Source organism: Ciona intestinalis, chromosome 13 (assembly GCF_000224145.3).
Source record: "Ciona intestinalis chromosome 13, KH, whole genome shotgun sequence".
Classification (NCBI taxonomy): domain Eukaryota; kingdom Metazoa; phylum Chordata; class Ascidiacea; order Phlebobranchia; family Cionidae; genus Ciona; species Ciona intestinalis.
This window is the reverse complement of record NC_020178.2, coordinates 881,062-906,659: the sequence shown is the minus strand read 5'-3', so window position 1 is coordinate 906,659 and position 25,598 is coordinate 881,062. Positions and strand designations below refer to the sequence as shown.

General features: G+C 35.8%; 2 protein-coding genes across 3 annotated transcripts in view; one reads left to right on the top strand and one right to left on the bottom strand.

Moving 5' to 3' along the window:
* LOC100184382 (voltage-dependent N-type calcium channel subunit alpha-1B-like) overlaps nt 1–17,519 on the bottom strand; it is a 37,496-nt gene extending 19,977 nt beyond the window's left edge. Inside the window, exons 1-12 of the mRNA XM_026837332.1 lie at nt 17,070–17,519; nt 15,954–16,255; nt 15,415–15,531; nt 14,691–14,920; nt 7,302–7,577; nt 5,915–6,020; nt 5,614–5,753; nt 4,135–4,232; nt 3,765–3,917; nt 3,123–3,325; nt 1,825–1,943; nt 345–460 (exon numbers count right to left, since the gene is read on the bottom strand). Of these exons, the coding sequence (XP_026693133.1) occupies nt 345–460; nt 1,825–1,943; nt 3,123–3,325; nt 3,765–3,917; nt 4,135–4,232; nt 5,614–5,753; nt 5,915–6,020; nt 7,302–7,577; nt 14,691–14,920; nt 15,415–15,531; nt 15,954–16,255; nt 17,070–17,112 (1,903 nt within the window). The 5' untranslated portion in view covers nt 17,113–17,519. The remainder of the gene's footprint in view (nt 1–344; nt 461–1,824; nt 1,944–3,122; nt 3,326–3,764; nt 3,918–4,134; nt 4,233–5,613; nt 5,754–5,914; nt 6,021–7,301; nt 7,578–14,690; nt 14,921–15,414; nt 15,532–15,953; nt 16,256–17,069) is intronic.
* The window catches only part of LOC101242471, a 357,398-nt gene that overhangs the window by 20,436 nt on the left and 311,364 nt on the right, over nt 1–25,598 (top strand). The gene's annotated exons all lie outside the window — the stretch shown is intronic.

Genomic DNA, 25,598 nt, shown 5'->3' with positions numbered 1-25,598 from the left:
CACTTAACTTTATTGAAGTGGGGAGGCAGTAAAAATTAGACATACAATTCTGTCACAATTTCACTTTGTTGGTTGTATTATTTTAAGATTAACGCCTTGGCTACCGGCACCTTAAGTTTGGTGCACGCACTAGTTGCCTACTAACGGTTGAACTGTACCAGACAGTTTAAGCACATACTATAAAGTAGGGGCAACCAAACCAACTGTAGTATATTGAAAAACAGCATTTACAAACTACAACATTGTAAATTAACTATTATAAAATATAGAAATGACTCTAAAAAACAGTCAAGTGTAAGTTACACATACAAACTAATGAAATATATATCACCATCCAAACTGACCTGCTTTTTGCATCCATTCTAGGTAACCATCCAGTTCTCTGTCCATTTGCTGTTTTTTCCTTACCTTTAGAAATGCCATTCTATTTTCCACACGCTCTCGTTCTTTGGCAAACTCACTGGTAATAGAAACAGCATGAATAGGTGTGAAATTTTCCAAAAAAGTTTACAATAACACAGTTATAAAAGAACAAACCAAACGCTTTCAAAAATGTATGTTTTTTTTCTGGGGTAATGGGAAAACTTTGGCTTAAATTTTCGGTTCTTAGATGTGGCTTTCCAAAAGACCTTATCAATATAGATTGGAAAAAAATGGTTTATTCTTTTATTATAACTCATAAACTATACTTAAGCATGTATTTTAAACAGATCAAATCGGTTATCCAGTTTCTCATACTTTTGGTTTGGTACTAATATGATATTTGTACTTGATCTGTTTGAAACACCGAGTGTTATACATAATACAACAAAATCATTCCCATGCATTGTCATGCTATTGAACATGCTGTATTCATTGACACTACTCTATTACACACATTGAAATAACACAAACTTAAATATAAATCCATTCAAATATATTATCACTCAACTTAAATATGATTACTAACTTGAAGGAATGTTTGTTGTTGCATGGCGGGGCAACGACAGCCATTATAACATAGGTTTTCTGTTTCATACACCTTGTCTTTCATTAAATTTAAACGTCAGACAATATGTAAGTACGTGTCAGTACACCTAACACCACTTAAGAAGTTGGACTGAGTATGGAAATTGCATTTACTAGATTACTAAGACGGTCTGGGATATTTTTAGCAGACATTTATGCATTACAGAGTTGCTGCCATGTGTATTGTGGTAGTAAACATTGGAACGGCAGGTGATTGAAATAAATTTGCAAAATAAGAATAAAACCGTGGCATACAGCATAACGTATATGAGCTTTTCCTAATACCAACAACAATAAAAAAACATGTGTAACTTGGTGCAATAGAAACATGTAAAAAGTGTCAAACAAATTTCAAAGGCATTGACCATGCAACACATAAACCTCAATATTAAAGTAGAATTGAACTTAAGCAATGGGGTCTAAAAGTGGTTTACTTTTGTCTAAACGCCAAGTCCCTGGTACCCAAAATAAAATAAATAGAAAGTAACATTGCTTACAAGTTTAAAATTATGGAGAATGCAAAATGTTTGGGAAAGTTACAAGAAAAAGCAACTAATAAAGTTAAATAAAACATAAATTACCATGTGTTTAATTTACCTCAATCTACACTTCCAATGCTACATTATCTACACCAAGGCACGCAAGTCTTTCATGAATGAAAGTATTTCTTATCAATTAAGATCAATTATACTAAAGCTAAAGAAATTTCTACTAGACTTAACAGTTATTTTTCAATACAAGTATTTCTAACCAATTAGGACCAATTACACCAACTAAGACATTTTTACAAATCCTAATCAGGTACTGTCAACTTACGCAGCTAAAGCGCCGAACACAAGGTTTAACAAGCCAAATGAACCAAGCGTAATTATTGAGAAGAATAAGATATGGGTGATTATGAGATTCACTATATTGGATCCGTCACTGTCCACAGCCTAGGGTTAAATGGGGAGCATTAATGGCTGACAATGTACTTTTAGATAGAGGCAACCTCCTCTCATGGCGGGGCAATGTAAGTTGTTATTATAATATGAGTGTTCTGTTTCATACACTTTGGAAATACTTTTTAGACACCATGTTTGTGCTTCAGATGGCACCATTAGTGTAACTTTTAAAACTAACTTAACCAAGTCTGTAGTGCCAAAAAACATCCAGTGGTTTGATTGCCCATAATAGAAAAACATTCTTTCAAAAAACTTTATTAGTAAAATGTAATCTTAACATTAGTTTTGTAAATCTTAATGTTAGTTGTAATTAGTTGAGATTATTTAGAGTTATTGTTAGTTAATCTCTAAACACTAGGTGTTAGTAATGATATATTACATCTATGTAAGACTGCTTTCTAAAACAAGTGGGTTAGTTTGTATGCATTGCAGCATCCTTTGTAATGTCTACTATACCAATAACACTGCTGATGCATGTAAAAAATACATGCACAAGTCATGGCGTGGTTGGTAGCATTCTTTCCCTTCATGCTCATGAAATAATGATCATACATTTCGTGTCTCATAAAAACCATGATAATTTTGAAGTTCACGTCTCATGAAAATCATGACATCAAAATTTCGCAACAAACTCATGCCACCAAAACTTGCGTGAAGCTTTTGCTATGACGCCATGATAACCTCACAGTATGAATGCATCACATGAAAGCATCACAACATGAATGCATCATGTGTGATTGGACTCACCCACTAAGTACACCTAGCACAAGGTTTAACATGAAGAAAGACCCGACTATGATGAGCATAATGAAGTAAGCCCAGTTGTAAATACTTCCTGTAGCATCATCGGCCTAATCGCCCAAGTTTAATATATAGGTTATTAAAAATGCTTGAAAAAACATTACCAAAATGGCAGAAACCAACAATTTAATGCATATAAAATTGAAAAATATGAATTTGGTCCGCTTCGTTTAATAAATTGATAAATTAATGCAATTATTATCTTTTTAAATTGTCATTAGTTACTACATGAATAAAATGCCAAAAAGCAATGACCAAAATGGCCAAAAACTAACTAAATGATACGCAAAATGGTCGAAAAATTGGGTGTGTACTGTGTATCGTTTACTTCTGTAAAATGACCAACAGAAAATAAAAACAAAAACTTACAAAATATAAGATATCGGTCCACCCTTCCATTGTAATGCATTGGAACACTGTCATCATGGAGAAGATAATGTTATCAAATGTAGTTATTCCATGGTTGGGACCAAGGGGCCAGTCACCACAATAGGAGCCATTCTCACAAACATATTTCCCATAACTTGCAGAATTATCCTCACTGCATATTTGGTTGTCTCGGATAATTTTATCTAAAAGTGTAGAAAACTTTATATAACTTGCAAAAAAGGAGAAATGTTCAGAAAGTTAGGGTGACACCCGCTTATGCATTACTAGTAGCCTATACTAGTTAAATATTTTTATATGTTGATTTGGTTATTCTCATACACGTTTCAGAATATGAATGACACTTATTAATCCTTGCGTGGTGGCCAATAACAGTCGTTCTAACACAGTCTTCTGTTTTATACAACTTATTGAAGCAACTGTTGTTAAGTGTCTTGCCCAAGAACACACTGAACATGATAGCACCATAAAGCTTCAAACCTGTATCTTCTATGCACTTGCATAGCTGGACAACGTTATAACACGTGAGTCGGTATAGCACGGGTGTTCTATTTCATGCACCTCATGCCCGCTTGCATGTGTAATAGTTTACACTGTTTACAGTATTCAAAAATAAGGAATTACTTGTAGAGTTACTGTAGCAGGTCCTGTGAAACCTTCCCATGTATAACTCTAAACCAACGATAGAGCAAACAACGATGAAAAACAGAAGAAGCACGGCAATTTGTAGCAATGGTACCATGGCTTTCATAATAGACTTCAACACGACTTGTAAACCTGATTAGAGGAACATGGATTTAGTAACACGTTGAAAATGAATACCATTTTTTATTTATGCTTTAAAAAAGATCATATTATTTAAAGAATGTAAACCTGTGGGAGTAAATAAACGAATGGACGTAACTTATTTAATCTAGGGTAGGATCAATTGCTGGTAAATGTCCTGTCAAGAACTCATAAGCCTACATTAAGTTACATGTTAAAAATCACTTACTTGGAATTCCAGACACTAATTTAAGTGGCCTCAGTACGCGAACGGCTCTAAGCGTCTGAAAACCAGAGCCGAGAGAAGTGTCAAAGTACGTAACGCACCTAGGAAGTTAGAAGCGTTTTAAAACTGGGAATATGTTTAAAATACAGAGTATATTAGGCTGGGATAAGAAGGTGTATGTTTTCACTATCATTTGGTTCCCTTCGATAGTAAAAATAGAATGTTTACAGAATTATATAACCCGTACATTCACGACTATGAGTATAAACGAGCGTTGTTAACCACGATTAGAAAATATGTGATACTATGTGTTAACGGTGTTCATCTTACCGCGGCATATTCGGAATCTTATGAATGAATGTAACTTACTTTATTCTCGCGTGGCCGGAAACACAGTCGTTTTAACTCGGGTGTAATACACCTTGTGCTAGCGTACGAGTTACCATGTATGTTACTTTGTGTTCTGTTACGACGTTTGTGTATACGCGATCTTTCAATTGACGTCCAGGCGGGAAGGAACCAAAATGTGCCAGAAAATACGCGATACATATATTTCTTCGTGTGTTTTAATCAACTGTATAACGCGTACTGTGTGTGGTAATAATTGTAGCGCTATTATTTTCACATATGGCGTGGGCGCACGCTCATAAATTATGCAGCGCTCAAAATTCGACGGCCCACTTTCTACTTTTCATTTCATCATACGATTTCGATTTCACAGTGACCTAAGGCCCAGAGTTGCTGGGAGTTTTTCGATTTTGGTTGCAAGAAGCTTTTCGATTTAAAATAAAAGCAAAAATAACGTAGAAAAGTTACTCTCAATGAAAAATGTACGAAAGCGCGGAAACTAACGAATTAAACAAATGAGATTATCGAATATTAAAAAATAAATAATAATCATGTTAGTTAAAAAATGATCATAAAATATAAGAAAATTTTAAATTCTAAAACCATTTCTGGTAAAATGGACGATAACGTGTGCTCTGTATCTATATTGAAGCTACGTTACAGTCCTATATTTTGCAATACACTTAATGGTCACTTTTTGCTCTGCCATTGCTTAATCATACTATAACATCGCACAAACAAACGAAGTCCAAGTCACGAGAATATCGTACGGAAACTACGTGTTATAAATCTTTAATGTGAAACATAAGACGATGGTGCGAGAGGAATACAAAACAGGGGAATAGATAAGTTGTCTTCCTATTTAACAAATGCTACTCGTAGGTTCAAACAAGTACCAACAAAGTAACATACGTGGTAACTCGTAAGCAGGCATTTTATGAAACAGAACACCCGTGTTTTAATGATTGTCATTGCTCCGCCATGCGAGGATAAAGTAAGTTGCATACGTGGTAACTGGTAAGCAGCACGATGTGTATGAAACAGAACACCCGTTATAATAATTATAGTTGGCCCGCCATGCGATCGAAGATAAATAAGCTACATTCACCATTTAAGTAACAGCATTCCGCTTACCCAGTTACTACGACGGTAAAGTCCATTATATTCCACCCGTAACGTAAGTACGAGTCTTTATGTAATACGAATCCCAATGCTAATATTTTAACTGCAGCTTCGACGATGAAAATACCAAGAAAGTATGGCTCTGTACCTTCCTGTAAAAACAATGACGTCATTGATTACGTCATTAATAGGGTCATACGTGATTTTTGAAGAAGAAGCGTTAGGATAAAATTAACGTTTCATATACTACAAAAATAACTATTTTTATTAAAAAAATACAATTTAAAAAATCATAACCGATTTAAGAACTCACCAAACGTATAGTTCTTGGTGTTTTATCTCCGGCCGCTAGATGTTCCTCGAGAGCGAGCACAATGCAATTAGCAACGATCGTAGCAAGGATTAAATACTCAAACGGAGTGAGCAATTAGTTAAGGAAATCTTTGCATTTTAAATACTAATATTATGATGATATATAAAGGATATATTTGCATATATTTTACAACAGCCATATTTTAAGATGGGCCAATTAGTTTACAATGTAGCGAAATAGAATTACAGTTTTTTTACCAACAAAACGCTTATGTAAGGACGTAGTTAAGTGAGAGCCCTTACGGTTCCGGACCAAACGTTTTTTAAAGATCGTTTAGATGTAAACTAATCTATTTTTCTTATCTGGGGTATAATATGCTACGATATTCATCTTACCCTACAGTAATATACATAACCGTTAATTTCTTAAAACTATGAGGCGAGTGTGAATATTCATATACAAGTGTAATACGGGCGGGTTGGGTCGGCGAAAATCGGCAACGCAAACAGATATAAGGAAGAGAAAATCTAGACGTTCCAGAAGGGACCTGTTCTAGAGCTTTCGGCACAGCGCTGATAATCCGTAGCTGCCACGGTGTTTATAATTCATGAGAGCTGTGCCATAGGGGGTTGGATGCGGACCAGTGTAGCACTTCTGGGCCGCCAAAGCGTACAGACGAGCGCAGCAATCAATTACACACAAGACGTTAAAATTACTGGCACCCGTCCGCATTTGGAGGGCAGAGACCACAACGTATTCATTAACATAGTGGAACCGGATTCGAACAATCCACTACGATTTTCAAACGTAACAGACCGACTAGACAGTATTCGTACTGTCGGCATGCAAATAAATAATCCATGATTTATATATAGTACTGTAGGGGGAGATGGATAGCGTTAGCCTATACTGTCCTGATTTCCTAGTCGTGAGGATTAAAGTATTAAATGTAAAACCCACTTTTAGATAACAAACTATCAAACACAATACCCATATATATTACCAATCCAATTAAATATATAATCATTTGACGTAAATTACAGTCATTACAAAATAAACGGCATAGTATTAGAACTAATATATATAACTTTTTATAGGTCACAAATACTATTTAAATGTGGAACTTACTGGAGATTACAAATACTATGAAATATAAAATCATTTGACATATAGAGTAGGGTGGGGGAAGACCAGAATATTTAAACACTCTTGTCGCGTTTTAAAAAATGTCTATGGGAGCCGTGAAGATAGGCTACGGTGTTATAATTCTTTGAATATTCTTTGTTTACTACCAAATGGGACGAGAAAATAGGATGAAAAGGTGTCCCATCTTTCCCCGCCCTAATATAACCTATAGATACAAATCCCATTGAATATCAAAGGATATGGCCACTCTATGATTCGTTTCGCCAACTTCCTCACAACATTATCAACTCCAAACACGAATAACGAACGATTGGCAGTAATGCAGTTCTGTTGTTTTGGGATTGGATTGTAGTAAGACATCGTACGTGCTTGTTGGGCAAGGGTCATTTTGTAAGGTCCACCTTGGCCCCGCCCCTTACGTCCTTTGGGGCCCCCAGGACCCCCAAACCCGCCCCCGCCACCGGGGAATCCCCTTTGGCGTTTGTTGGGGTAAGCTTCTTCGGCAAAACGAGCCATTCTAAGTAAAAATATTTGTGTTACAAACCATGTATATATATATATAGATGTATAAATGTAGTTCTATATTTCTAATATAATATGTTACAGAGCACAGACTAGTAACGAGTGTTACAAAATGTATTAAAAGTCAAAAACAAGTCCCAACGAATCGTGTAGTATAGAAAAAACTGTGTTATAAAGCTTGTATATATACGTTGTGTATTTGAATTAGAGACAGGTAGATAGTAACCCATAAGCGGGCACGATTTGTAAAAAAAAGAATACAGCTCGTGTTATAACGACTGTTGTTGCACCGCCACGCGTGAATCATTTATTTATACCTTGAAAACAATTTAAGTATGACTTTAAATCATATTTTTATGACATCAAGTCGTAATTAAAGTGGAAATGGCCATATTGCAAAAACCCTATATCAACAGCTTAAATTGCGTTTAGTAGTAGCCATGCTTTTTAATCGATACATCCATCAATCTAGTTTGTTTAAGTTTTAGTAACCCCAATTCTAATATGTAGGGCCAGAGTAACTAAGTATGGGTTAATGCAGTAGTAAATAAGTGAATGAATGAATGAATGAATATAATTTGCTTTATACTCGTGTGGCCGGAAAACGACAGTTGTTATAACAAGGTTGTATGCGTACCTCGTAGTCTTGTATAGTTAGGCTTGGTTTAGTAACAAATTAGTCTGCCCATTCTCGTAGTAACGTTAAAACTTTTAACACGGTTTTATGCACCTGAAGTGTTGTATGGTTAGACTTGGTAAAACAATAGACCAATACACACATGCTATAATGGTATCATGTCGCAGATTAAGTAATGAATGTAACTTTTGTTTATCCACGCGTGTCGGGCAACGATAACATTGCTGTTCTGTTTCCGCTTACGAGTTACCACCTATGTAAAAATCTAACACAAATAAAGTATCCAATACACAAATTAGACTGGCAAAGTGTAACTTTGTGAATAGTAACAGAATTTAAGTATAATACCAACTTACGTGTAAAAGAAGCGTAGTTTTCTGCGAAGCTTTTAACCTACCATGCTAACTCTGTACTTCCCAACTATAAGAGTCAGATGTATTTAAACAAGGAGCTAGTATTAAAATCAATATGTAATTACACTTCTTGTCTAGATTCGGACACTGAAAAACTACGTTTGCCGTCGCCTAGTCGCATGGGAGTCTAACTGGTTTCTGACACGAGTATATAGCTTGGTAATTTCTCTTTCCCGAATGCGTTCAATCAAAAAGCGGAGAAAACGTCTTGAAAAACATTTCGTATGCTACGCGTTTATGCTTAAAGAACAAACAGCGTATGATTTCGGCATGGCTGTTGGGTAATGGGTAAACTCCAGCTTAAATAAAAATCTTTGACAAAACCTCACCCATATAGAATGTAACAATTGGTTTAATATACGTGTTAGTTTATGAAAACGACATCCGAAATAGCAGGGTTTTAAGAAAAAACACAACTAAATAACACCAACAAAGAACACCCTGGCCAGTTTCTGCATGATAGTATGTAAACTTGTAAACTTTTAATGCTTTTTATATAAAAGTATTGTCATCATGTCATTTAATGCTTTTTCTACAAAACATAACTATCTGCTATACAACTTATGTTATGCATTTTAACGTTAAAAGTTTGTTGTACTATTGAATGCATTTGGTTGAGCAAATATACAATTTCATTTCTCTTCGTTTTAGCGCGGCGGGGCAACGACAGTCGATATACACGGGTTTTCTGTTTCATACACCTCGTACCAGCTTACGAGTTACAACATTCCTACTTTGTGGGTGATTATTTTTTTTAACTTTATGAAGTATTAAGTATTATACACGAGTATATCATTAAAAGCCACAATTTCTCATTTTCAATTTAAACAAACATTCTATCGCAGCTAAAGTTTAATAATATGGAATCTAAAATCCTTTAAAACCTGACGAAAATTAGAGCTGACTTTAACTTACTTAAACTAACTTGAACCTTAGGGAGCGAAAACGGGAAAAAAGCACGAGCTCACGAATTCCGAAACTCATATAGCTTTCTGTGACGCACAATAAAGGGGTGACTGCAAAAATCGAGAACCGAGGCGGTGCTTTCGTTCAGACGGGTACGGGCCATGAATTATTCAACGCTATTGGACGAAGACGTAGTCATGGCGACGGAGATATTATGACGTAACAGTCAACGAGGAAAAGAGCTGAATATTAGTTTGGGTATTTTTAGCTCTATCTGAGTATTGATTCAGAACGAATGATAAAATAATTCACATTTCGATCTCGAATTAAAGCTATTTCGGTCTGGAACCTAATTTTTACTGATTTGATTCACTTTAAAGCGCCACCCATCGAAAGCAATTTAGCAACCAAACCGAGTGTCATATTTGTACTGTAGTGGGGTGGGAGAAGATGGGACACCAAATATCTTAATCGTGTTTTAAACAATTAACAAAAGCAGTAGTGAGGATCCGGTTGTATAATTCTATGAATTTTCTTTGTTTTTGTTTTAAAACTATTATTAAACGTCTGGCAATGACGCCGCGTGTTCATTTAGTGTCAGCGTATTTAACAATTTTTGTCCATTCAAAACCACCTTTCATAGAACTACGTACATGTAAAACGCTAAATAGGCTTTTCTATATTCTTGTTAAGCCAGTATTTATAACCTCTCAAAAGTGAATCGGTTTTAAAAAACAGCTGCATATTCTAACCTATATAAACCACCTTCTAGAAAAGAGAAAAAATGATACGTATGTATATCCATATTTCGCTAAAAGACCTCACCCATATAAAATATACTTTTAACTTTACCAACGTACTTTTTTAGGTAAAAATCGTATTTAAACCTGGAAATTCTAAATGCTAAAGAACCTCACTCATATATAGAATATACACTCAACTTTCGTTACAAATAAAACCCGTATCTGAACCTTATAAACCAACAATGTAGGATTTCAGTAAAATCGTATTTAAAACCCTGTAGATTTTAAACCAATGCTGTTTCTATATCTACGCTGTATTATCTGGATCTAAGTGACGTACTGAATAAATAGTATAGCTCTGTCATAATTAAAACCGTCTCGCGAAGACGCATTGATTTTACACATTTCTTTTTCTTGCGCTTTTACGCGGGCACATACACTCCGCACACGCACGCTTTTTGTTGGATACAGACGTTGGTGTAACGGCACCTGCCATCCTGGTAAGATCGATGGAATATGAACTATGTGGCGACATAAATTGGCTTTATTACCGGTTTGTTGAGAGCATATGTTAAACCGTTTGATATCTAAGGGCATAGAGCAATACATTATATAGCACTGTGGGTAAGATGAATACCGTTAGCACGTAATGCTCATTTTTTAACCGTGTTTTGAACAATTAACAGCGTTCGTTTAAAGTTTTGAGGATGGGGTTATAGATTTCTGTTTTATCTAAACTAGCGCTGCTAATTGTTAAACAACGCGATTGCAAAATTCGGCATATTATGTGCTAACCATCTTACCCCACAGTAATATATGGGATATTATGTGCTAACCATCTTACCCCACAGTAATATATGGGATATTATGTGCTAACGGTATCCATCTTATCCCACAGTAATATATATGTCAAAATATCATACCAACAATACAGCTAAAACAACAGTTTTGACCGAATGCGCTGGATTTTTTTAACGGGCGACAAAAGCTGGAAAATGTCGTCTATTATTTGTAATCAATAACACGAACAAAAGAATAAATCGAACGTTTGTGACAAATACATGTGTTTGGTCATATACATGGCGCCCTCTATAAGATACCAAAAATATAACGCAACGACTTAAATATTACACTATTACAGCAAATATGGGACATTATGTGCTAACGCTTTCCGCCTTACCACGCCCTACTAAAACCTCTGAACAGAAATAATTTCATTTTTAGGAACGCAAAAATGGGAAACATAATATCCAATATAGTAAGAATATAAACCTGTCACTCAATGGTCACTATATCATTAATATAAATTATATTACATCAGGATTTCAGCAGAAAAGCTCGCAACAGTAGGTTGGGGAAACATGGGGCAAATTCGAATTCAGACAAAAGCGCGCCATGTACAATACGATTTCACTTCAAACGTTTCGGTCTCAAAACTAAAACCCTCTTTAGCGATGAATGGTATTTTAAGTATTTCAAAAAAAATTAAAGACGTACAAGTTAAAAACGAAGCAAACTGTCTCATATGTATGAGCTCTTATATATGTTTATATCGAAACGGCGGGGAGTTAAAATCTATCACGAATTTCAAATATATAGTGAATGGGGGAGACGGGGAACTTCAGCAAATAATATCCAAATAACCTGATCGTTTTTTAAACAATTAACTACGGTCTATGGGAGTCGTGAGGATACGTTTCAAATTCTTTGAATGTTCTTTGTTTACTACCATATGAAACGAGAAAATAGAATGAAAAGGTGTCCCATCTTCTTCCACCCTAGTATATTCATCAAAGCGTACGACGTATGCACCTGAAGCGAGCTATTTCCACCGCCATGGTAATTTCATTAAATATTTACAATCCCGTATTGGAAAAAGCGGCATGACGCCTCTTGTATGTCGTGGGGCAATGCATTATTAATATGTTCACTTCGCTAGCGTTATAGTACATTGCAACAAAAGAAAAATTTCAGCACTCTGTCACTTTAAGGTGGGGCGAAACTAAAGCAGTAATTAACAAGTATAGTTTCGGCCATATACGAATGAATATAACTTACTCATTCTCGTGTGGTGACAGTCATTATAATACGAGCGTTCTGTTTCATACACCTTGTGCCCGTTGTTAAGGTATGAATGAATGTAACTTATTTATCCTCACGTGGCGGGCAATGACAGTCGTTATAACACGGGTGTTCGATATCATATACCTTGTGCCCGCTTACGAATTTTAAAAAAATAAAAGAATGTTAAAGTATTGTTAAAAAACACGTTGTTAATTGTTCAAAATATGATTGGAAATATGGGATATTATTTGCCACTGTTACCCTCCCTAATATAGATCAACCGTTTCGTTGTTTTGTTAAAATTCATTCGGAAAAACAGCCTATATAGAATCGTACATAACCTATGGTGTATGATTTATCATTTAGAACAACGCAGCATATATAGTTATGTATAATATATAGGGTAGGGGGAAACGGGACACTTTTAGCACATAATATCTAAATATCCTGATGCTGTGTTCTGATCAATTAACAGCAGTCTATAGGAACCGTAAAGATACGGTTTCATAACTCCTTGTTATTTGTTTACTACCAAACGGAACAAGAAAATGGAATGAAAAGGCATCCCATCTCCCCCTACCCTACCATATAATTATATATGACATATACGACGTGCTGTTGTTTTTGTATGAAAGCGCGTGGGCGGAAACTTTATTTTGAACCATATGTGTTGTTGCTGAAATTATGCTATAGGTGACACGTATGATTCATCCTATTACCAAGCAAAGGCTGTTTTAAATATTGATATCTTATAATGTGGGATATGAATCATATAAGACCTGTATGGTTATATTCTACGTGAGGTTCTACACAATGGCATACCATGGGACCTGGGATTTAGGTCAGAGTTGACCGATTATATACATTCTATTCTACATGGGAGAGGTCCTACAGTGAGCCAAATCATGGGAACTGGGATTTGAACCAGAGTTGGTATATTACCCCAACATTTTATTTTTGTATATATCTACATTCTATTCTATTCTATATGAGTGAGGTCGTACGATGAGGCATGCCATGTAGGTTCTAGGATTCAGACCAAAGTTGGTCCATTGCCCTAACATTGTAAAGATGCACATTCTATTTGGGTGAGATCCTACAGTGAGGCATGCTATATGGGACCTGAGGTTTAAGCCAGAGTTGGTCCATTACCCCAACATTGTATATATGTACATTATATTCTATATAAGTGAGGATATGAGTGAGGTTCCTACACTTCTGCAGTGAGTCACGCGATACGTCTTAGGGTTTAGACCAGATTTGTCCCATTACACGGCCCCGTGATACTTGTTGTGTAGTAATTTGTTTTGATTAAATATTTACAATTCAATGCGAGTTCGTTATATAGCACTGCGGGGTAAGATAAAAACGCTAGCACATATTTTTACTTCCTAATAACGCTTTTTTAGAGTCGTGACGATACATTAGAGACCACTGGGTTTGAGCAATTGTCGTTAAATGTCTTCCGAGTACGAAAAGTGATAATTAAAATATGTGTTATAATTATAGTAAGGTGGGGTAAGACAGGAGACTTTTAGCACATAATACCTAAATATCCTGATCGTGTTTGAAACAATTAACAACTGTCTATCGGAGTTGTGAAGATACGGTTTTATAATTCTTTGAATGTTCTTTGCTTACTACTAAATGGGACAACAAAATAGAGTGGTTAAGGTTTCCCATATGTTACCTATAAAAGAATATTTTAGCCAAATATTGTCGTTAAAAACTCACACTAAATATTCAAAGCCACGTAAGGATTAGGGATTGTGGGTTTTGAATTGTCAGCTTAAAATTGTCGGCTTATTTGATCCGCAGGCTTTAAATATGCGGCTTATAGAGTATTTGCGGCTTAAATATTTCGGCTTTAAATTTAGGAGTTTAAACTGTCGAGCATTTAAGCAAGAAATAGTATTATTATTTTTGTACTTCAGGGGGTTAAACAAAAAAATAACTACTGCTCACAAATTGGAACGTATCAATTGCAAATCCCTAATTTTTCGGCGCAATTAAAACGTTTAATGATGTTTAATTAAATGGTATAATTATAATACATAATTTTATTTGTAGAGTGTAGGGGTCACGCCCTTTACCGATTTTTTATCCATAGGGGTGCTAAGACGACTATACAGTTTTACCGTTACTACCTGTCTTTTCGCTTTTGTAATTTACACCGGCCTTCGTTACGATGACAGAAGAAACAAAAAAAGAGTCAATCAATCAATTTTAAATAACATTTACCGTAAATTTACCGCTGGAGTTGTATGTACTTAATATCTAACTATAATCACTTTATTATTGCAGTTTTCCCCTATGTTTTAAGTAATAAAGTAATCGTCACTCACTTATGTTTTTCATGCGCAACGGCTATGTCCTTCTGGCCGCCAATAACTGCTCCGCGGCGACATCTTGCGGGTGATGTATCCTTCATTGATCGTCGCTGGGTGTTCGGAGAGATTCGGTAAAGATCGGAATGCCAGCTTGAAGCATCGGAAATATCTGCAGGCTCGTCAACTATGTGTTGAGGTTGGATACCAAAGCGGTCGTAGATGCTGTTGCTTCGTTCATTTGTATGCTAATAATATACAATGTATTTTCAATTAGTATTGTCTGGCAACGTGGTATAAGGGCTAGGGCCTACTGATTCGAGGCTCGATGCTGCTAACATTGTGGTTTGTGGGGGTATGTGCCCTTGGGCAAGATACTTAATGGCAATTGTTCTAACCCAGCAGTGGTCCCTAAAAAAATATCAAAAACTACCAACCACACAGTTTCAAACGAGATGCCACGTATCCAGGCATGACCTTTATAAAACAGAAAACCCATATTATAGCGTCTGTCGTTTCCCCGCCTTGTGAGAATAAATAGGTTACATTTATTCCAAAATTCACATCTTGTATGCAACAATACCATAACCAAGCCATATACAGAAAAATAATCACCCACAAAGTTATATACATGGTAACCCCCATTAAATACACATGTTACATAAATTACCCCAGCAATACAGAAATAAAATCACTTACAAAGTTACAACCCACAAATACCCTTTATGTTACAACATCTTACCCTTTCATAATCATTGCTTGTTCCGTTATTCCCTCGGTAAGTTTCATCGACTGCAAAGTTATGGTTTCTGTCCTCTGTCATGCGGTCTATAGACCATGAAGATCCCGGGTTCAAGTCCTGGCAAAGGTGGAGTTAGGGTTTACTATGTGGATGACTATTAATATATAAATGTATAAAAACGTAATTGCTCCAACCCCGTGGTCACTAATTGGTTTTCATATTGATAGTCATATACAGTAAAAGATAGTGACACAAAAAGTTACATACATGGTAACTCATAGACGGGCAAAATGTGATGTTTAAGACGTCAAATGTTATTTGTTATCGCAGTCTTAGCGGTGCGAGTTGTATGAAACAAAATACCTGTGTTATAACGTATGTCGTTGCCCCACCACGCAAGGCTAGATAAGAGTTACATACGTGGTAACTCGTAAGCGGGCACAAGGTATATGAAAAAAACACCTTTGTTATAACGACAGCAGTTGCCCCGCCATATGCGAGGATAAATAAGTTACATTCATCCACCCATATAGTCTTACTTTGGTTGATTCTCCTCTATCTTTCAAATTATCCATTGAAGTATTGCTATAATAATACTCCCAACATTTCGCTTCGTCGTACCCCAACTTATCGTTCTGGAAATCGAACCTGGTAAGCTCGGAACTTGAGTTAAAAGCTGGGTTCACACGACCAAATGAAGATGGTTCGAAACCAGTTTGACTAAGGTGTCTCTTGCGCCACCTCGCGGCTTGTTTTCTGGTCTCGTTTTCCTCTTGGGCTCGCTGTTTTTCGTTGTCTTTTTCGTGGGTGCCGAGAAAAGATGTCTTCGCAGAGTTGACGGCTAAGAAATATAATAAAGGTTTATATATATAGAATTTAATTCTACGAAATACGACTGCATGTGTCCTTAGGCAAGACAGAAGTTGTGAATACCAAAATCACCAACAAAGTTACATACGTGGTAACTTTTAAGCGGGCACGAGGTATATATAACGAAGCACCAGTGTTCTAACGACCACTTTGCGTAAGAATAAAAAAAAAATTCATTTAAACTCGCACTTTATAGCAACACATACACCTGGAGTATTTAACATGTAAACCTTTACCCCTACATTCGCCATGTTGACATAGCTACAGTATGTTTAGGCTTAATTCTTTTAGAGCTAATGTTTAACGTATTATACATAATGCAAAAGGATATTCGAATGTAGCTTTTCAAATATTAATGCAAAACTACAGGAAAAACTGTCGCAACAGCAGAGCACTGACAACTCCCTGGCACGAAACACAGTCTAAGTGCTAGAAATAAGATGTCAAATTCGCGTGCGGTGTATGCGGTTATGTGTAACCGAATAAATTGTATACATACGTTTTACAGCGCATGTATAGACGAAGTGTATGAAACAGAACACCTGTGATATAACGGCTGACGTTGCGCCGCCACACGAGGATAAATAAGTCGCATTCATTCATTCATTCATTCATTTATAATATTAATCACCCTGCATTAAAATAACGTTATAACGATTTCCTTTGCCCCGCCACGCGAGAATAAATAAGTTACATTCAATCATCCATTCATTTATATTAATAATGATCACGCATTGAAATAGAATTAGACCAAAATAAATACAAGTTTCGTAACGTATACGTACCTCTAACTACGCCGTACCAATTATTCTTTGCTGACGACTTCATATTATAAATAACTCTGCCCAACGTTCACTAACACTTAATATCCAGCTACTGTTACTATACAGTAAATGCAGCTCTCATTATAAACAGCGCAAAGTATAATAAAGACAGCTTGCTCTACCGGGCAGCACGCTTGGGGCAAAATGACCAAATGTAGGCGTTTTTAACCGGTCCAGTCCGACTCGTAGTTTTATATGGGCGAGGTCGGATATTTAGTTGCAAGAATAGCGGCAATGTATATACAGTTTCAATTACAGGTTTCTTAGTTATATAGTGGTTATGTTATTTTGATTTGGATATGGTATATAATATTTGGGAAATGTACTGATCCTATAACGCTTTGTATAATAATGCGGTGTAATTTTTAAACAATAAACAAGCTATTTTAGAGTCGTAAGGATACGGTAATAAAAGCCTAAAAGCTATAGAACACCTTACTTTAATCGCACAATGCATCCTATATATAGCCATTTAAGCTATAGAACGTAAAAGCAGCACTACTGGAATTCAAAACACTGCATAAATGATCTATATCAGTACAACCTATATCTTATAAACCAAATCTACTTAAAAAGATGGAATACACTGTTTATGAGTCGCATACATCCAAGACATTTAACCTCAAAGAGTCAAAACAAGCGCAACTGGGATTTAAACACGGAAATTATGAAAACAAATCGCCCTAAACATTTGAATACACCATGGCAGTCCCATACTACTTTCTTGCTATTTTATGTATATAGTAGGTTGGGAGAAGATGGGACACCTTTTCAATCTATTTTCTCGTCCCATTTAGTAGTAAACAAAGATTATTCAAAGAAGTATGAAACCGTATCCTCACAATTTCCATAGACCGTTGTTAACTGTTTAAAACACGATCAGGATATTTTGATATTATGTGCTAAAGTTGTCCCATCTTCTCCCACCTTACTATAACGTAAAACAAGCTCTACTGGAATTTAATAGACTGCATAACATAATCTATTTCTGTACGGCTTATCTTATAAACCAAATCTACTTAAAAACAGGGATGCATCTAGAAGTCGTATACATCCTATCCATCTTATATGTATAACGTAAAACAAGCGCCACTGGAATTTGATACACTGACTCGAACGCCAACGAAGCAAATAGCGTGACATTGACGTTTTATATTTACACAACAGTTTTATATTTCAGGGGAAAGTACGTATGTGTATGTGCGTGGAAACGTAGACGTTTTTGTCATGGTTGAAAAATGACGTTTTGGGGAAACCGTGAAAAAAACATATCGAAACTGATATAATTTAGTGTTTATTAAAAAGACTTTCTCAGCTTATACGCCATAATCGCGTTTTTTAACAATTACCAACGCTTTTTAAAGTCGTGTGGATACAGTTTTATAATTCTATAAATATTCTTTGTTTACTGCCAAATGGGATGATAATAGCGAATAAAAACATAGACCATCTTACCCCAACCTACTGTACGTTATTTTTATAAGCACAGGCACAGTCCTATAGTTCCTGCTGCAGAACCGCAGTCTGAAATAGAATTTACTCACAAGCTACCTCTTTCGATTTCAAAGTTTAACGACAAAAGTTAACGACCTGTAAAACCTAAAACTGCGACCTTTTCGATTCTTAGGAATACTGAAGGCTGTGCCTGAATTGATGTCTAAACGGCAGGATTTTCGCCACGTATGCAGTGCGTATTGTTTTAAATTACAGGATTTTTGGAAACTTTTAGGATTTTTTTCGAGTTTAAGAACTGTAGGGTAAGATGGATACCATTAGCACAAAATGTCCTATTATTTCAAACATCTTAGAAAATCTTGTCTATACTTGTATATACGCATACAGTATACACTTGGTATATATACCCGGCTAGCCACGTATGCATGGTCACGGTCACGTTGGTCATGGTACGCGTTTAAAGTACAACTATTCGTCACGTATACGTACAAAATTGTTATCATTTAGCTCTGCAATCTGTTACAAACTATAAACAACACTATAAGCTGCGCAGTTCAATGCGTGTTGTAACGCTTTATATAGCTTATATAAGCGTGAATATATTACGCGTTTAAGTTTTATCTACGAAATAGCCTATGTACCAATGCATACTTAGCCTTATAACGTGCAAATGTTACACTAGTTTTTAGTCGCGCATTAGCCTTTTATACAAAAACAGATCACTAAATTAGAAACTCCTGTAGCCATGTCACCAATATTCGTTCAATATCTTTACACGTCTATGCCGTACTTTTCCCAGAGTTAATGAAAGCACAAGTTCTTAACGGGGCAATAACCCATTTCTATGAAAACATCTCACAAATTTATAAATTACTGTGGGTATATTTAACAGTATTCCTTAGCCTTTTAGGGCTGTATCCTTAAACATCTATATGCTGTACTTTTCCTACAGTTAATGAAAGCATGTACAAGTTATACAACAGTCTATTTCTGTACTTAATACACATTACATTTCAAATGAAGCGAATCATCAAATCTAAGCGCTCAGTGTTTCCCAAATTAATCTCAAACCAAGCTTCAAACGATTTACAAACCACAATGTGAAACACTGGCCGCACGAGCCGCAACAAAGCGTTGATACGGATTGCGAACTCTCAAAAAAATTAAATCGTTGTGTTTTAATCACCACTAGACTATGAAAAACACGTTCAGGGCCGTTACGGGCATTGAACTTGGCTTTGAATGACATTTTATACGAACGTTATATATTTAGCCAAGAACCGCAGGAACAAACCTTTCAAAACTGAATTGTATTTGTTCAGACTTTTGACTTATTAAACTAAAACACAAAAGTTAAAAGAAATCTTTCAGACAAAACATGTGTACTCAATCGTACAACTGCGGTTAAGAATAATAGGGTCAAACATAAAGTCAACGTCCTTACGTATTGCAGGCAAGTAAATGGTGCAATCGTCGGATCAAAACACTCTCTTTAAAAAAAAACAACGAACGAACTCCGGATACTGTGTACAGCCACCTTAAGTCAGTTACTTTCATGCAATTTTACTTTCACGCTTGTATTTGATATCACATTGATCGTTTAGACAAAATGTATTAATCCTAGCCTGTGAGCTATAACATAACGACATAGACTAAATAGATTACAACAATATAAATAACAAAATGAATATAATGAGACTAAAACTATAACAACAGACCAACTACGTGCAATACAAAACGTTACACTACGCCGGCAAACAGAGACTAACGGTTGTGAAACAAAAACAAAAAGACGCGACAAAAATACGCGCCAAAAAGATGCCTCGCGCGTAATCGGTGACGTCATCAGAGACGCCGCAGTAACGTCACAATAGTAAAGTTTACGCGCCAAAACAGGCAAAAGTTTTGACATAACAGATTCATTCAATACATACCTTTACAAAGTGATCCAGTTAATTAGTTGCTATAAACCCATATTGTTTTGCAGAAGAAATTCCCAAAGCTTTAAAATTGGCCTAAAACTGTAGGCTAACCCCTGTAGAATAAACATAATGCGTAAAATGGTACAAATCACATAAAGAAATGAAATTGCATGCAACATTTCAACGGTTGAGACGTTTTCATTCACTTCTATCGTCTCATTTTGTAGTAAACAAAGAATATATATAGAGAGTAATAGATAAGTGTATCCTCACAGCTCTAAAATAGCGTTGTTGGTTGTTAAAATCACGATTGGGAAATATAGGATATTATGTGCTAACGGTATCCATCTACCTCACGTTACTAAATGCATAAACATTTAGATTTTAGCAGATAAATGTAAAAAGACCAAAAAGCAATACCAATAGATAATGCCGATCTTTCCGGGCACTTTAAAGCCAAAATACCATCGTTTCAGATGCCTTTGCTAACGGTATCATACATTTGGACTTTAGATCATTATTCAAAACTATATAAAAAGAAACATCAAAATTAAACCCCCAGCTGTCAGTTAACGTATTTATTCACAAAGTTACATATACGTAAGCTGGCACGAGGTGTTTGAAATAAAACACGCTTGTTATAACGACTGTCATTACTCGCCACACGAGGATAAATAAACAATTACCAACTGAGTTACATTCATTATAACTCGTAAGCTGGCACGAGGTGTATGAAACAGAACACCCGTGTTATAACGACTGTCGATGTCCCGCCAAACCCTCGCCTTTAGGACTTCGCCCATACAGAATAAAACACACTCAAATGCTCAAGACACATCAGTTATAGTTATATTCTGTATTTAGTTATAGTAGGGTGGGGGAAGATGGGACATTTTTTCATTCTATTTTCTCGTTCCATATGGTAGTAAACAAAGAACATTCAAAGGATTATAAAACCGTATCCTCACAACTCTCATAGACCGTTGTTAATTGTTTAAAACACTATCAGGATATTTAGTTATTACGTGCCAAAGATGTCCCATCTTGCCCCACCCTACTATATGTATTAGTATAACCTAAACTAATGGGGTAATAGACCATCCTACCAATATAGGCTACGACCCAGTTCACCTTAGCGCGCCTCACCGTTAGACCTCACCCGTATACAATAAAACAGACTTAACTTTTCCACATTAAAATGCTTCTAAATTTTCATGGCACGGAGCCATACTTACATAACTCTTACCTACATGGGCCAAAAGCCTAATTAACTTATGCATAATAATTACATCATAATATTCCATGCAAAGGTTATCAGTTAATCAAGAATATGTAAACACCCTAAAGGCGGCCAAGTTAAAAGGTCGTCTCACCATCAAATATCTCTTCATGAAACTGATATTCTTAACCCATAGTTTTCAAGTCGCATTTAAAACACCCAGGAGTATTTTCTATTCTATAATATAGCAGCGAGATCCTGGGTAAGAAGGCGGGATTTAGGCCAGTTATAGTGAAGAACAGGAATTAGGTGCAAATCGATTGTTGCTAAAACACGTTATGGATAAAATAAATGCAACATATTAGGTCCTGTAGTTTGGTATATATAGTAGGGTGGGGGAAGATGGGACACCTTTAGCACAGAATATCCAAATATCCTGATCGTATTTTAAACAACAAACAACGGTCTATGGGAGTAAAGAGGATACGGTTTATAATTCTTTGAATTTTCTTTGTTTACTACCAAATGTTACGAGAAAACATAATGAAAAGGTGTCCCATCTTCCCCCACCCTACTATATAAACTTGCCGCTAAATTCTTGCCAACCATATTTATTGTATCATCAAAAAGGGGATCATTTTAACTGAATCTACCAAAACATAGCGGAAAAACGGCAGTCGTTAAAACACATATTTAATAAAATATGTTTTAATTAATTGTAAATTCCCACAGTTTATTCAAAACTCTACCGAACGTCGCTATAGTGTCGACACTTCAGCTCGTGCATAGACGTTTCTACGTATGGTACATGATATTTGGGTAGTTACATAAATAATTAAGCAGAATAGGGACGCCCTTACAACGTTGTATCAGGGCCCATATAAAGCTTAATTTGGATTACATCAATTTACGCTTACTGTACGACGAGGGTGCCGGGTAAGATAAGTAATCGTACACTGATCTTGTTAACGTTGTAATTAAACGCGTGTAGATTACTCGATAATGAGAAGATCATTCATTCATGGATGTAAAGCCTAATTGCGTGTTAGACAAGCGATGTCGTATAGCACCGAATGGGTAAATGATGTAACTTGCTTTAACCTCGTATAGCACCGAATGGGTAAATGATGTAACTTGCTTTAACCTCGCGTGGCGAGCAATGATAGTTGTTGTAACAAGCCTGTTCAATTTTTTACACCTCGTAGCCGCTTTTTAGTTATGAATGAATGTTAATGTTATTTATTTACCTTCGCGTGGCGGGCAATCATAGTCGTAATAACACAGCTGTTCAGTTGTTTACACCTGGTTCCCGCTTTTTATTTTGAATGAAATGTATCGCATTTATTCTTTCATACACCTCGTGCTTACTTACGGGTTACCACGTCTGCACTTTTGTGGGTGATTGTTTTACAGCGACAATTTGGACACTCGTAACAGATTTATCTTAATAGGGGTAACTCTAGTCTAAATCCCAGATTCTATGGCCTCACTATATAGAACCTCACCCATATAGAATAAAATATGCGTATATACAATGTATGGGTAATGTACCAACTCTGGCCTAGATCCCAGGACCCATAGCATGTCACGCTCTAGATAGGACTCCACTCTTACAGAATACCTTAATCAAATCAGACAGTTGGGCCAGAGCATCTGATAGGATTATGTTCGACACAGCTAACGTGAATTACATGTTAGCTGCCTAACATTGACAACTATATACAAAACAGTGGAACCACGAATAAATGAACTATACTAACTTGTTACGCTTCAGATCGAATACGTTTCAGCCAGAGTCGGATTTCTAAAACCAGAGCTTTCGTAACTATACGTTAAATCAGGAAATGAATGAATGTAACGTATTTTTTATTCTCGTATGGCGGGGCAACGACAGCCGTTATAACACGGGTGTTCTGTTTCATACACCTCGCGCCCGTTTACGAGTTAAACGACGAATATATAACTTTGCCTTTGCAGGTAAAAATTTATTGTAATCTGGATTTAAAGTGTCTCAAAAACGCTGTTCCAGTAAACTTAAACTACTTTATCAAGCTTTTGAACTAGTTTTTTTGGTTTAAATCCAGTATTTGATTTCATCAGAATTTACACGCGTTTTGATAATGCGAACGAAACGGTTAAAATAAAGCCTGTATTGATAATGTGACACTGCAGCTGTATAGAACTATACCGTTTTATAATTCTACCAAACGAAAATTCACTTGTAAGGAAATTAAATGTTTCTAAAACCAAAAGAACTAATTTTGCATGTAGCTCTTATAAAATAAAATTCCGCAAAAAATCTTTTTGGAGCATTTGTTTAACTTTAACGTTGTAAAAATAGTGGGCGTATAAATTTTACAAAACAACTAAAACAAAATAACACGAATCTGTCAAAAAGAACGTTATATATAGTTTATATATTATGTATAGTAGGGTGGGGGAAGACGGGACACCTTTAGCACATAACATCCAAATATCCTGATCGTGTTTTAAACAATTAATAATCTATGAAAGTCGCGAGTATAGGGTTTTATAATTCTTTGAATGTTCTTTGTTTACTACCAAATGGGACGAAAATAGAATGAAAATATGTCCCATGTTTCCCCACCCTACTATATACAAATCCAACAGATTTGACTTCATGTATTATAATGCGTGATAGCATCCGACAATGACCCGTATCTCTGTAATAAGTCTCTGCATCTTGAAAAGGAAGCTAGTTAAGGTAATTATAACTCACTATATATGCAAACTAATGAAATGTAACTTGGGATATAAAATCGATTAAAAATACAAAAGAATCCTTTCAGAAATCGCTCGCTTTTTGTCAGGCGTATAATTTAAATTACAGAAAGTTACAGTTGTAACATAAGGCCTAACTGCAAATATGTCATTCATAAAATGTTATATTTCTATAGTAGGCTGGGAAATGGGACATCTGTTCATTCTATTTTCTCGTCGCATTTTGTTGTAACTTAAAAAAATCAAAGAATTATAAAATCGTATTTTCACGACTCCCATAGACCGTTGTTAATTGTTTAAAACACGATTAGGATATTTGGATATTATGTGCTAAAGGTGTCCGTTTGCCCCACCCTACTATAGCATAGTTTTATACTGATTGTAGTGTCTGTGACCTTGCAGGTTTTGAATGCGCGTTTGTGTCCTTGGGCAAGACATTTCACGGCAATTTCTCCAACCCAGTGGTCAAAATAGGGTTGTTTAAATTCTGCCATACATAAACAAAAAAATAAGCACTCACAAGTTACATATGTGGTAACACGTAAGCAGGCACGAGGTGTTTGAAACGGAACACGCGTGTTATAACAACGTCGCTGCCCAACCACGCGAGTATACATCCGTTTCAAAAAAACTGTTAACTTCCTAAATCGTATACTATTGTACTGTGGGGTACGATTAATTCCGTTATCACATAATATCTCACGTTTCCGGATAGTTTTTTAGCAATTAACAACGCTCTTTTAAAGTCATAAAGATATGATTATAGAATTCTGTAAATATTCTTTGCTTACTACCAAATGGGACGATAAAACAGAATGAAAACAACAGACCATCTTACATAAAACTACTACATAAGACCAAATACACTAAGTTACATAGATACAGCGATACGAGTACAAGCAGGTACAAAAATATACTCCAGACATAAAACAACATAAGCTCAGGCTTAAATCTAAACGCGCAATAATCAGTGTCTGAGTTCAGATTATCAGTCAATAACAACGCATTCGAGTTTCAAGTCAAAACACAGCTGCTGTTGAAGACTTAAAAAAATCAACATATATAACATAGACGCGTCTAGCGTATATAGCAACTTCTGTAAGACATATTTTACTATAAACATAGCAGTTACCAAGTAAGCAATCACATGGG